The 14,380-nt window shown below is 42.5% G+C and overlaps 1 protein-coding gene across 3 annotated transcripts; it reads right to left on the bottom strand.

Annotated features, from left to right (window-relative positions):
• Positions 1-723: 723 nt before the first annotated feature.
• zbtb8b (zinc finger and BTB domain containing 8B) lies at positions 724-5,574 on the bottom strand. 3 transcript variants are annotated; one of them, XR_008342272.1, is made up of 6 exons: positions 5,458-5,574; positions 3,936-4,128; positions 2,783-3,683; positions 2,433-2,611; positions 805-1,595; positions 724-754 (listed from the first exon to the last, which is right to left on the bottom strand). XR_008342272.1 is itself a non-coding variant. In XM_053446504.1 (5 exons), exons 2-5 carry the CDS (start codon positions 4,107-4,109, stop codon positions 1,236-1,238), a joined length of 1,614 nt encoding a protein of 537 aa, XP_053302479.1. In that variant the 5' UTR covers positions 4,110-4,128; positions 5,458-5,574; the 3' UTR covers positions 724-1,235. The 3 variants fall into 3 exon arrangements, 2 of the variants coding, with proteins under 2 accessions (XP_053302479.1, XP_053302480.1); XM_053446504.1 differs by having other exon boundaries at positions 724-1,595; XM_053446505.1 differs by having other exon boundaries at positions 724-1,595; positions 3,936-4,202; positions 5,458-5,560.
• Positions 5,575-14,380: the final 8,806 nt, after the last annotated feature.

Here is a 14,380-nt window from a genome sequence, read left to right as displayed (position 1 = left end):
ATCAAACTCTAAAAGCTTGATCAAAAGGCCTGGCCAAGCTGGTCTACTGTCTTCATCTTCTCTTCAGGAGATAGTTGAGGAAACATCACCATTGACCTAGATCAGGGCCGGCCCTGGCTATGTTGGAGCCCTAGACGAGATTTCATATTGGCGCCCTTCATTTATTGATTCTTGAATTAATTTGTAAATAAATGCATTAATGCATGTGTTTTTCTCAATTTTTTTAAAACTAATTAATGAAATGATTTATTACAATTTCCTTGTCACTTGTGCTCCTCCGTGGAACTCAGTGTGTCACTTTACAGGATCATTTCATTCCCCCACCCTGAGCTGTGCTGAGGTTCTGCATGGAAGGAATCCAAGGTGTGTGTCAGACAAAATAGCTTTCAGTTCCTGGACTTTTTTTTACAGCAGTTTTTATTGAAAACTGATATTCAGTTTCCTTCTAAGAAACTTGTGAGTGGTTTCTCGTAAGAGGTGTGTGCTAACTAAAGCGATTATTCAGAAACACAGAGCCACACCAGCATGATCCCAGCCAGTGTCTCACCCACAAGTGAAAGAGCTCCTGCAGTGTCCCCCATTCCCTACAGTTACTGCAGAGTCTTTCACTAAGGGTTAGAGGATTAGTTACCTTCAAGTAAAAATGTCACTGTATGGGTCAGATTTAACGACTGGAAAGCATCAAACAGCTTGAAGTCAATATAATGTATGTCAAGCAGCAGGAAAATTTGCATATCTGTATATTTACACAACTCTGACTGTAAAAAAGCACATGAATACAGAAAAATTTGATGAAAAGCAAACATGTCCACAGTTACACAACACATTAATTGTAACAATTCCCACAGTGGTCCCATTCATAACAAAAGTATTTTTTTTGCTGTGAAATTTTATCTAGATCATCATAATAAACAACGAGCTCTTTGTCCATCTTCTGTATTGATTATAAAAATGAAGGAAAGTACAGCTTTGAAATTCTCTTTACGTAATCAGGCAAATAGGGATTTGATTAACCGTGCAAAAACATGGGCAGGAAGTTAAAGAGCACACTTATGATTTAAAAAAAACACAAACACTGAATCCTGAATCCATTTGCTGTCAGACAAATCATAGGAACAATAGTCAAAATGGGTAATTTTGTGGTTACATTTAAATCAATAAATAAGCTCATGACACAGCAATAATTTAACATCAATAGCAGTTTGGCCACAGTTAACAACTGCACAGCAGAACAGTTAAGAGTCAACATGGTTTTCTTGACTGCGCACAGCGGGCAACAGATTCAGTGTGTGACCAACATCACTGCAGACGGCAAGCTGCCGTTCAAGCATCTGTTTCTCCACCAAGTCCTCCACTCTGCCAACCTCCACCTCGTCCACGTCGTCCATAAAACTGGACCAATCTGTATCGCCATCTGCACGCTCCATGGGCTCTGGTTGGCTGGCCGCCGAAATGGGGGCGGACTCATCATGAGTGGTTGTCACGCAATTGCAGCTGTCGCAGATGCCGAAGCGTCTGAGTCCCGGCGACACACTGGATCCGGTGAAGGTTCGTCTGCAGCTCTTACAAGACACGGGCCAGTAGTGCCTGTGGACCTGGTGATAGTGGACAGTGACAGAGACACAGCAGTATTTTAATCATTTTGTAGAGGCAACAACAACTTTGACATTATTATACAGTACAGTGAATAACAAGATAAGAGCCAAAGGATTAACTGCTCTGATTGTGCTTTACTACTCACAAGCAACGGGGATTAAAGCAGTTAATTTTACTGCGCTAAATTAAAGACTGAAGCTGCTAATTACTGTTTACAACTAAATGCGAGCTATTACTGGTTTAAAATTCATTTGTACGAACCATTAACAAATTTACTCTCAACCAAGGATGAATTAAAATTCAAACCGTTAACAAGTTTAATCATTTCATGCTCAACAGTGGACCACATATTTGTTGTTGTTCAACCACTGAGTTAGAGTCATGAAGTGTTTTAATCAATGACGTTAAGCCACACGTCTTTCAAGGCGGTTTCAACACACAGTTTCAGTCTTTGTACAAACAATTCTGGTCCAACTTTATCATGAATGGTCCCGAAAGCAGGATTGTGAAATATTTCTCATCAACTCCTATGTTTTCATATACTTCAGTCAGTTTATTGTGAACATTTATTCCTAGGGGCAAAAATATCCCTTTATGTTTATGTTCCTACAGGCTACTCCACAAACCATTTCGTGTGATCCAGCCCAAGCAGCCGGATCACACGAAAACACGTGTGTAGTTTTCGTGTGATCCTGCAAACAACTAAGCGAGCAAACAGACAGAAACAGGTTAACACATATTCTCCTTTGCAGAGATAACTACACTTTAAAAGCCTTCTTATCAGAAACAAGTTATGTGATGCAACATCATTCATCACGGCAACACTGATATCTTACACTGAGAGAATGGCTGCGGAGATGCTCCTGTCTTGTAAACCTCTTGCAACACATGGGACAGGGGAAGGGTCTCTCTCCTGTGTGACAACGGATGTGTCTCTTCATGATGCCCTTCTGTTTGGCAGTGTACGGGCAGAATGGGCACTTGTGGAGCTTCACTGGCACTACCAAGCCATCGCCTGTAGGGGGAGAGAGAGGCCAATAATTGAAATCCATCTCATGAGGACAACACTGCAAAATGCCTCGTCTTCTCTGCCTGAGAATTTATTGAATGCAGCATAGTTATTTTTAAAGCCTTTGGGTAAATATGTCACCTTATAGGCCATTTAACATGTGATTCTGTTAATAACCTGCATCCTCTCCAAGCCAGTCAGACTGCATCTCCATGATAGACGATCCCACGAAACCTAAACTTTCATCCATTCGCCCACCTCCTGGGCTGTTACTAAGTCCTTGGGAAAAGCGCTGCCCCACTCGGTCCCCCAGGGGACTGGGGCCCTCGCCTCTGGCCAGCATCTCAATCAGCTGCCTGGCATTATAAGAAGAGCTGTATCCCAGGGAGAAGCGCTCGTTGGGACTTTGGGGATGTAACCTGCTATGATGAGGATTATGCAAAGAAGGCCCAGGATACGAGGAAAGATCTTTGGTGTCAGGGGACTCCATTAGCTCTTCATCAGGGTCGTATTCTAACTTAGGGTTCACTAACTCTGGGGTCAAAGCAGTGGATGAGGAAGATGAGAGGTTTGTCTGATCCATGTGTCCCTTCTGTCCTTCATTCCCGGATGCAAACTCCTCCCTGGAATGGTAATCGCTGTCCATGTCCCTGCTGGTCCCTGGAGGTGTGGCAACAGGGTTCGACAAGGAAGTTCTAGCCGAGGTGACAGACTCCGGACCTAAACCTGCACCTCTCTCTGCAACCTGTGAATGAGGCTCTGCAGCCCCTGCACCACTTGAAATCCCATCGGTTGGAGTGCCGCTGTCTGCGGGACCCATCGCTCCATCTTGTGCCTGCTCCTCCTTCTCAGTGTCCCTCTCCTTGTCTTTGTTGCATATTTCCAAAGATGAGCGGATGTATCCTTTACAGAAGTTCACCAGTTCAGTCATCTGCAGGTAACTGGCAGCTGACATCACCTCAATGACATTGCGTCTGTTTAAGGCCAAGCGGCCAGAGTAGAGGAAGTCCAGGATAATTGAGAAAGCATCAGCCGTTACAATGTCCAGTGATGCTGTGCTGTTGCGTTTACCATTATCCTGAAGAGACACAGAGTTGAGACAAAGCCATTAGTTTATTCATTTGACAGTGCAAATTTATTTCATTCTCCTTAGCCGCTTCTAAATGAAATATAAGTTTGTCTAAGACATAACGGCATCAATGTAGATAAAACACAACACAAATACTTTATCATGGCCAGTACACAATTTTTTTTTCTGAGAAGTCATGCACAACACTCAATTGCCACTACTGAAGAAAAACAAACAAACTGAAAAGACAGTTTCTCTCACCTGCAGATAGTGAACCAGGAGAGCTCGGAAATAGCCGCTACCAGCAAACAACACATTGCGATGGGCCTTGAAGACACGGCCCTCGACAAGGATGCTGCAGTCACAGAAGAAGTCTCGCTTCCGCTGCTCATTGAGCTCAAACAGCAGTTTGGGCAGGTAGCAGGGCACCTCCATGTCTGAACTTCAGTGACCCCTTCCAAGGAGAGGAAAGAGAAGGGGGTGTCACTTTAAAATAGGGAACAGCAACAGGTTGGGACTTCTCAGGTTCTGTAAACAACAAAGTTGTATCTCTAAAATCAACTACACACTGCATGATCTTGTGGGACACTAGATTTCTTATTTTGCAGACAATAGGTTATACAAATGTGAAACTTCCAAGTCAAAATGGGTCACAAGGAGAAAGGAAAATATTTACCAGTGAGTTAGGTTCGTGCAGTGTTTTAAACAATGAGGTTAAGCAACACGTCTTTCTGTGTCAATTCAGATAAAGATGTTGCAACACACAGTTTCTGACTTTCTGTATTTGCATCATTAAAGGGTCCCAAAACAAGGCTTGTGAAATATATCTATCTATATATATAGTCCTATGTTTTCATATACCTCAGTCCTTGTAATTTTTATATTATTTCACCGGATTCTACATTTGGTCCATGAAAGAAACATTTTTTCTCGTGGCAAAATATACTTTTAATGGAAACATCAAAAGGGATCAAGGCTAGTAATCTATGCAATGCAATTCTTAGTTGTCTAGTGTCTGCCTGGGGCCGTCAGTTATTAAAACAACAAATATATAAATAAAAAAATCTAGAAACATCCCAAAAAAGAAATGTACTGTAAAAAGTAAGGAAACATGGAGAGACGTTGGCACTTCATGCCCAAACATCTAACAATTTCCATGTTTATGATCCTACAGGCTACAACGCCTGAAAAAATGACAACTACACATAATTTCATACTAAATACAAAGATAAAACAATATTGAATAAAACATATTGCCCCTAATTTTTACTCAACTTAAGTAATTCTGTGCATTTTCCCTAAACCTAGGGTCTTTCAGGAAAGCCCCTGGCGAGCAGCACAAACTTTTACTGGTGAAGTATCTGTCAACATGTTTGACTTCCACATATTAAGATACCGATGTACAGGCACGAGCATCCGGCTTGCCAAGTTTTTGAGAGGGTAAAATAAGAGCATCAGTGATATGACAGAGACGTGGGAATTTAAAAACAATATTATAATATTGCATAGTTTTTGGGAAGCAAACTTTAGAAAATCTAAGATTGCTGCCTTCACTTTTAGAAAGCTGTCTTCTTTCAGGTTGCCTGGACTTAATGACAGCCACATCGAAACGTACAGGCATGTGTTTGACAGGGGATCCGAGGGGAGGATGCTAACAACATGCTAGCCTGTGCTGCTAGCGCCCAGCAGCGAGTGCTATTTAGAGCTACTGCTGCAAACAGCTAGACTTTACGAAGCACGTCAACACACAGTGAGGTATAGGAAAGACATACGGTGCTCTCACCTGTCTCATGAACGTCACCACACCTTTAATAAAGCACAAGAACAGCGGTTATCAACGCTCATCGTACAGCGCTGCACTCAAGCCAAACACTTCCGCCTCCAGCAGCACCCGTTGACGTGTTTCTCGTATCCAATCAGCGGCCGACACAGCAAACCAGCCACCAAACATACTGTAAAACTTTGTGGCGCTTTAAAAAACGTGTTGTTGGAAAATGTGGGAAATGATCTGAAAGCCATCAAGACTTTGTACCTCAGTCAAATCTGGCATTTACATATTGTAGAGATAGAAGGAGGTGTGAGGTCATGCAAAACCTGACTGTGAGCCTTCACATTCACATGTTCAAGAGGCAGATACATCATCTAGATTAAATAGTTTATGGTGGCTTATGATACAATTTTTACATTGCTTTGATTTATTAATTGCACCTTGGCTGCGTTTGGAAAATTGAAATAATCTTCTTTCCGAGCCACTATTCCTTGACCCCTATGGAATATGTCACCAGGTCAAGGAAAGATGTGAAGGAGAAGACGTAAGGAGTTAGGAAAGGAGATCCACGTTATAGAGAAAATTCACTTCCACTCAGTGTTTTATTTTTAAAAACAAGTTTATTTATAACAGAAGATACACACAAAATGTACAGTACTCTGTGCTGAGCTCTGACAGTTATAATAAAGTTACCTGTCTAAAACAGAATGACACGTCCTGAGAAAAGAAACAAACAAAAACAAAAAAAATATGTTCATTTTCATTTAGATCTAGAGGACTGAAATGATGAAATAATACAATAATGTGAGGTGTATATAAAACCTTAGAGAAAGGATGCTCCCAGAGTGATGCCAAAGCGTCTCGATCGCCATCTGGTGGCTGGATGCAGTATAGGTCTTAGATGACTCTTGGCTCTTCCATGTTGATGGATGGGATATGGACCAAACTAAAAAGTCAAAGTAGACGTAAAATTAAAATTCAAAGATGGTTTCTGCTATTTCAGGTAGTTCTTATGACACTGGTATAAGTTCAATTGTTATTTTATTCTGGTGAGTTTGGTTATAATTAGCTTATGATAGGTAAAACCAAAAGGGGGCAAAACATCGTGATTGACAGCTGTTAGTGACTAACTTGGTCAAGTGTGTGTGTATCGACAGGACCTTGCCACCACGACCACATGGTACACAATCTCCAAATGCAAAAGATTATTATGGATAATTTAGCTTCATCAGCCTCTCAGTTTTTTTTTGATATAACATTAACTCATGTCACTATTAATTGTATACTGCTAATTTAAGTCATTTTGACATAAGCTTCTAGCTTAAAACGTGTTAGATATTAAGTAGTTGTCAGTGTTAGTGCTGCAGTACATTGTGTTAGTGCTTTTGTTGATAATCTTGTCCCTTATAGTGGTTATAGCTTGGTAATTGCATGACACTGACAAAGAGTATTTAAACACTGTGCATCACAGACTGGACTGTTGATCCCTAAACATAAAATATTAGGGCCTAAAATACCAATGTTATGCAACTGCAATTAACATGTGGGCGCCTGCAGTTATACTCCTGAGCCATTTCTAAAAGACAGACATAAAAATTAACTTTCAAAAGAACCTTCCATTGAAACCCCACGTAAAGGTCTCTGGCTGAACTAAACAAATATATTTTCACTTTAGAGACAGGTGAATTTAGAAGTAATTAGAATTAGAAACTGAAACATTTATAGTAGAGGAGATATAAATACTGCGTACATTTATGATGTAATTAAAAAGGCACATTAAACCAGTTTTCTACACTATCTATATGTTCTGGGCGGAGTGTTGATGATGTTTCTGACAAGCGACAGACACACAAATGAAAAAGACCCAAACGAATTACACATATCTCAGGATGAAAATCCAGTTCCGTATATATATAGAAGACACGGAAGACGATGTTGATAAGGACTGACAACAACTTTATATGTTAAGTCCTGTCTCTGCCTGCTGTGCCACCCCTCATCTGAACACTCTACTGATGTTGTTGTGAATGCGTCTGAGCGGAGGCCCCTCAGCTGCATTGTTCATGTGTGAAAGGCAGACTCCGTAAACCCAATTTTACGGACATCCTCATGAGTTCAGGTCTGAAAACAGCTTATGTAAGTGTTGCTGAACAGCAGCACACCGGCCTCTGCAAACACAAGATTAGTAATTAATGTAAGCTTAGAGTCTGAGATTAACATTGTCTGAATACACAACAGGGAAGGATCTATCCTCAGCAGGGGCGAGAACTCAAGTCGTGGCCACGGACCTTGAGTTACCCATGTGTGAGTATGTTTGACTAACAATAGGATCCACATTGTCTCACACACTGTGGATAATGCCATATGTGTGGACGCATCCAATACAGACATATTTTTTATGCTTGGAAATCTTTAACTTTTTGCACATTTAGATTTCACACAGCCTTGTTTTGGCTATTAATAACTTTGATTGATGTCTTCCTCTCTCATGGCAGGAACTCATTGATAGTGATGATGGTGGTGATGATGTTTTGGGGCAAGATCCTCAATGTGTCAAACTCCTGCTCATACCAAGTCCAGCATGTCGCTGCACCACCACAGGCAGCTCGCCCCTTCCCACGTCAACTCAATTCGTCATACTTGTTTATTTGCCTTCCATCTCGGAGAGAAAATAGTGCCTTTTCTATTTTTTGACATGGCGCGAGTAAACAAGTAGTTACTTAAGCACCGCGCCCCACCCTCTCGGCACAATCCACAGCTCTTAGAAGTGTTTTTTACAATGATTGGTGCCGACCAGGCGACTTATTTGTTTCAGATATTTTCCCATGGCAAACAGGGTGAACACAAAGGCTTCGTGGTGGCCTGGAGAAACCACGGGGTAGGCGTACATGAGCCTCCATACTCAACCTCTTTTGAAAATGAAATTTATGGCACATCATAAAAACTCAGTTCACGCTTATAAGCACTAAATATAAACCAGTAGGGTTTGACTCCGTCCTTGTGAATCTGACCCTAGGGAGCGCTTTGTCCGGCTGAAGGCAGGCCAACCGTCGGTTGACCCAGCTGCCCAGCCCTGACACGAGTTCGTCCCTAAACAAAGCTAAAATGGGTTCAACTCTGAGGTAGCGCTAGTTCCTGACCTTCTTCTCTCTGACTCAGGGAAACACAAGGCCTTTGTTTTGGTCATGTGTTGACATAAGGGCAGGAAACTCCCTCAACACAGACCTTTCACAGCTAAGCAAGCACAGAGCAATACTGCCCCCTCCGCATGGCAGTTCAATGCTGGTTTACACCGAGTAACGGGTTCTGGAATAAATAATATTCATGATTTATCACCCTGCACCTATGATTATGATGATATATGATTTACTGATCAAAGCTAAGTCTAAAAAGTAAATACATGTAGCGTTGGCTGTTGTGTGTGGCTACATCCAGATTCGGGACCTCACTCATTGTGTGTGTTAGCCACTCTGAGACCCGTGGCTGGCACAGAGGGCTCCAGCAGCACCCCTCTGGGTCCCTGTGGTCTGCGCCTCAGTACATAACAGCCACTTAGGCCGGCATTTTCCCAGGCTGAGACAACACACCACGGTGGCAGCACGAGCCACAGAGAGGGCCTGATTAAAGAGTAGGGACAATGGAGGGAGAGTGAGCCGGGGACCGTGGTGGCATTTTCCATCTCCGCCGCTGTCTCCTGGGGGGACCAAGTATGTGCCGTGAAACGTTTGAATTATCCCAGAATCTCTGGAATTCAGACAGAGGCACCACGGAGAGGACCCTCGACCGGGGATCAAAGAGCTTTGAGAGGAGTGTGGTGGACTGGTGGTGAAGTCGAGTACAAGGGGCGTGCGAGTGTGTGCGCGTGTGTGTGTGTGTGTGTACTTGTACGTGCCTTTAGTGTTTCAGAAAACCGATTTGAAAAAGATAAAGACAATGTTTGAATTTGAGTCATATTCTCTTTTATGGCTACTTGTCAAAAGATGTTTTCGAAAAAAGCCATGTTTCACTTCTGAGGAGGCAGTGATCGTTGAGCAATGAAATACAGGCATGTGGTGAGAGAGCGTGTGTGTTGCTGCCCTTTTATCCCTTATGGGATCAGACAATGCAATCATAGCCAATCATTGGCAGTCTAATACAGCAGGCGCCCCTCTTCAGTTCAGAGACGCCACTTTCCTCTGTGGTGGCAGAGGAAGAGGAAGAGAGAGGCAAGAGAGAGAAAAACCTCATCTCTCTCTTTCTGTCTATCTCTCTCTGTAATTATCACTTAATGTCCTTCAGTGATCTGGAGACGTCTGTCTCTCGCTTAGTCCTTTCTTCCCTCGCCGGAGAGGAAACGTATCACAGTCTGAAATAATCTGCCAGCCTTTTTATTATTGTATATTTAGCACCAGAACAGAGTAGTAAACGGAGCCGTCCCAGACCACAAGCTTCCGGTAGCGCAGGGCCTCAGCGCTGGCTGGCTGTCTTTGCCACAGCCGAGCACTGAGATCAAAGCCTCCTGTACTATATACAGAGAGCTTGTCGCCCTCCAGCATTGACCTCAACCAAGTTTTCATGTCTGAGAAAGACAGCGTGTGTTTGTGCCTGCACTTTGTGCAGAGTGCATCGGGTCACTATGCAAATATGCCTTTCAGCAAGATGGTTTTGCATAAACATCTGACGCACATATAGGTTTTTGAATGCATGTATTCATGTCTGTGAGCTTACATCTCTGTCTTGTGTTTCTTTGATGTCGAAACAGACAGAACTTTACGTTATGATTGATGTGTTTTCTTTTTAGGCAAAAAACGATTTGCGATTTAAAAGTGCAAACAATAGGCTTCATGGTCAGATGCTGTGCATTAAGATGGACAACATGATTGCTGCCCAAAAGTAAAGCCAAACAGTCTTGATTGGCTCATGGTGGCTGGCTGCAGAATGAGTCGGGAGTCCTGTCCTCTCCATGTTAGTGGATGGGACATGAACCCAATTAAACAGTCGAAGTATACGTCAAATAATTCTCAAAGATGGTTTCTCTCTTCTTAAGTAGTTCGGACCAGACTACAAGTTAATATCTATCCAGTAAGTTTGGTTTATATAGTTATTCGATGCCATAAAAACAGCTGAAACATCAGGGCTGACGGCAGAACCTCACTGGCTACATCCCTTGAACGCTATTGCACAAAACTGGCTGGGGACGAGTTATCAATGCATGAATAATAAATATAAGCAACAATAAATGACAGATACAGATGTTATAGGTCAAATAAGCTAATAGATAAACCGCTGAAGTAGCGAACTAAAGATAATGGATATAATGAGTGAAATATTAATCTAAGAGCAGAGAGTAAATAAAATATGGAAACCGTTAGGTTAGAAGTAATGGAGGACTAAAGGGTAATTGTTCAAATATCCAGCTTGTTCCCTCACTCCAACTGTTAATCCAGAAAATATTTGGTTTTAAAGAACAAACACATTATAATCAATTCATGAGGACACATTTGGAACCTTCATTAGTATTGATGAAAAGGTACTTGAGTTTGTCGGATACCACTGCAGTTGTTTGTCAGTAGAAAACCTTGGGAGCCACTCTATTCAAAATAGGGCCATACTAGTTTTTCACAAGTATCATTCCCAAGTTTATAGATCAGCTGAACTGTTCCAGTCCATTAGTTTTACTGAATAACACAGTCTTGTTTGTCAGTAAAGAAAAAAATAAAGAATCCTGAAAGGATCCAGATTCAGTGATCAGAGAATCACTTCCCTCAGCTCTAGTCATTGTTAATAATGAAAGCCTCTATCAGGACCAATAAAAGTGGCACCAACTCCCTCAGGAGATGAAAACTATGTTAGTCATTACCCTTCCTCCATCAAAGTCTTTTCTTTCCATGCACACTCACTCTAATCCCCTTCTGGGAACACTAAAAATTACCCAGCAGTGTGGTGGCGGCAAGTTTTTAATGCCGGTTTTTGAAGGCTTATGGCCGCTCTTCCGAGCTGCCGTCAGGACGAGGCGCGGGCCGAATGCCTCGCTGATAAAGGCCGTAATCTGAGGTGTAAAGTTATAAGAGGGATTTAGGAAAGTGAGAGGGTGTCCGAGAGCTGCAGCCTATAGGGCGATAAAACATGGATGGGGCAACAGCTCAGAGCTCCTCTGGGGAATCTGGCGCCAACTTTATCCAAATCTTTGAATTTGACTGGGGGACAGATGCATCTATTTACTCCTCTTAATACATCCTTCTCGTGAAAAGTTGACTTTCCATTCCGAGTTGCAAGTGTGTTCCCTGTGTGCCTTTTTGCTTCACCGACAAAAATAGAAAGCCGATAGAGGAACTAAGCATCACATGGCTCCATGCCATAAAAAATGTGTCTCCTCCATAAACTTGACTGATAGTCAGCTCGAACAAAACTAGTTTTACAGTGGCTAATATTAGCCGAGTCTTAAAACCCTGGGTCAAATCAGGCACAGTCGCATGCATGGCTGAGGGGACTGACTGGATTAGCCCTGAACTCTTTCATATTTCACTTTCCCCTTCTTCTCCCCGTCTTTCTCTGCAGCTCATGAAAGATTGCGCACTGTGTCTTGATGTGGTTGAGCAGCGCAGTCAGAATGGACTGATTACGGATGAGACCCGGCGTGCCTTTGAGTCATGTCACCGAGCGGCATTCTTCATGCACTTAAAAATAGTAACAGTTGGCTTTTTTTGTAGGTTTGTTTTTCTCATATGGGGAACTTTGGGGCATCCTGTGTTGGCTTCTCTTTAGAGGCTCGAATCATAACCAGATTCTTTTTTTTTTCTCACCCACCCCCTCCGCTCCCTGTTTCTTTCATTTTGTTATTGATAGTTTGTTTAATCTTCTGAAGAAAATTGGCTTAGCGTGGGAAAGGCAAAATTCTTTTGGGGATAGGTTTTGTTGTTTTAGAGTTGCGCACATTGTTTTGTTGTGTGTGTGTTTTTTTTCAGTGCAGGAAGAAAAAGTGCCAGATTGTGCCAAAACCTCATGAAATACAGATAAAAAGGAACCGAGTGAGAGGGAGGCCACAACACCACGACAAAGATATGGGCTGTCCAAGCAAAGGTTTTTACAAATGACGATCTCCAGGGGAGGGGGGGGGCAGTCGACATGAGGGTGGAAGGGAGTGGAAGAGGAGGAGGGAGGAGGGGGGAGAAGAGGAGAAACAAATGTGGAAGGATTGAAGGGAGGAGGAGGAGGAAGATGGGTATTGGGGGGAAATAACGCAGAGCAGTGGGGAGGGGGGGGGGGTGAGAGGGGAAACATTCCCCCTTACCCACATTAAAGACATAAAAAAGAAAACAAACAGAAAAACATGTCTGACATAAAGAGGCTGGTTTCCGCGGCGACAGCACAATGGCTGCCTGTGGCTCTGGGGGCCCTCGCCGTCCCGTCTGGGGCCCGGCACCAGCGAAAGTCACCGCAGTCACAGGGCCCGTCAGCATGCGTTTGTCTGTGTGTGTGTGTGTGTGTGTGTGTGAAACATGGTGAATGTCATCACGAGCCCAGTGCTGTGGGAACCGCCATCAGAGGGACCCCACTCGGAAACCACAAAAGCTCCTTTCTGCTTCTTCTCTTCGGCTTTTAGCCTCTTTATTTATCTTTGCGTAAGGGAGCCGGATAAGGAGGGAGGATTCTCTCTCTCTCTCTCTCTCTCTCTCTCTCTCTCTCTCTCTCTCTCTCTCTCTCTCGCTCTCTCTCTCTCTCTCTCTCTGTCACACTGTGTTCTCTCTCTATGTCTCTCGCCCCCTGACAGGCAGCATGCCCCATCACTGCAGCCCTCCTGCCCTTTCGACACCTCAAATCACAGCAGCCACTATCTCAAATATACATACTGACTGTGTCTCAGCCAATTGCTCCGGAGGGTCTTCACAAAAGCAATCAGGTAGTAAAAAAAATCAATGCAGCTCTTTGGAAACGCGCTATATTAACGAACCCGGCGTTTCCAGGAATGCCTCGTATATCCAGGTTATGTCCAGACAAGCAGTGCCACCGGTCCCATGGCATTCCTTATCTGAGCGGCAGATAATTCCCTCATGGGTCCAGCCTGGACAGTGCCAAGCGACTCTGGAGCCAGTTCCCATGCCAATCCAATTATGACCCCAGTGACTGAGCGCTCCGCCACAGGCTGAACATTAGAAAGGCCTCATACCAATAAGGAATTGACTGAGTTTTTTGGGCGTATGTCAATAGCACTTGCATAGAGCACGGCGTCATGCAGAGCTCCATTGACCACATTTGGCCTTTTGCACATTCTCCACAGGCATTCCTAAACATGAGCAAATATGATATCTGTTAAATGCCATTTGATCACATTTGGTTATTGGGATTTTTAAGAAACTTCACAGCAATTTGTTGCACAGTTTTTGTATCAGTAGGAAAAGATCAATGTCTTTATATAATCCTATCAAAACATTGTTTATTTTATTCAAAAATTGTATCAAATTACAACTCGTAATATGTTGTTTCTATTGTTGGATATGGTGATTTTGGAAGATATATTTTTTCTGTTTTAAAATCATCTAAAAAGATGAAATTACACAAAACGAAAATAATAAGGCTTTTATTTATTTAATGAAGAACTTATGTGTGGTTGTGCTTGATGTGAATGTCTTGGCTGCTTTATAACATTTATAACAAGTTTTGGTTCAGTTCAAATCTTATTTATATACATTATCATATTTCGTTTCTGTCATATAAATGTGTTTTATATCATATATGTACTATAAATCACTTTGGTGCTGAAAGGTGAAACACAAATAAACATCAGTTGCTTTTTGGCCTTGAATATAAGATAGAGACCCCGGTACTGTTTGTAATTATGAACTTTTTTAATAAATAAAATGATCTCTTTGTATTTTGACGTTTGAAGGTTCACGTTGAGTTTACTCTTTTTTTTTTTTCTTCAATACGTTTCAAATCTTTTGAGTTGGACTTTCCAAAT

The sequence above is a fragment of the Pleuronectes platessa genome, chromosome 18 (assembly GCF_947347685.1).
Source record: "Pleuronectes platessa chromosome 18, fPlePla1.1, whole genome shotgun sequence".
Classification (NCBI taxonomy): Eukaryota; Metazoa; Chordata; class Actinopteri; order Pleuronectiformes; family Pleuronectidae; genus Pleuronectes; species Pleuronectes platessa.
Note: the sequence above shows the minus strand (reverse complement) of the source record. Positions and strands in the feature narration are given on the sequence as shown.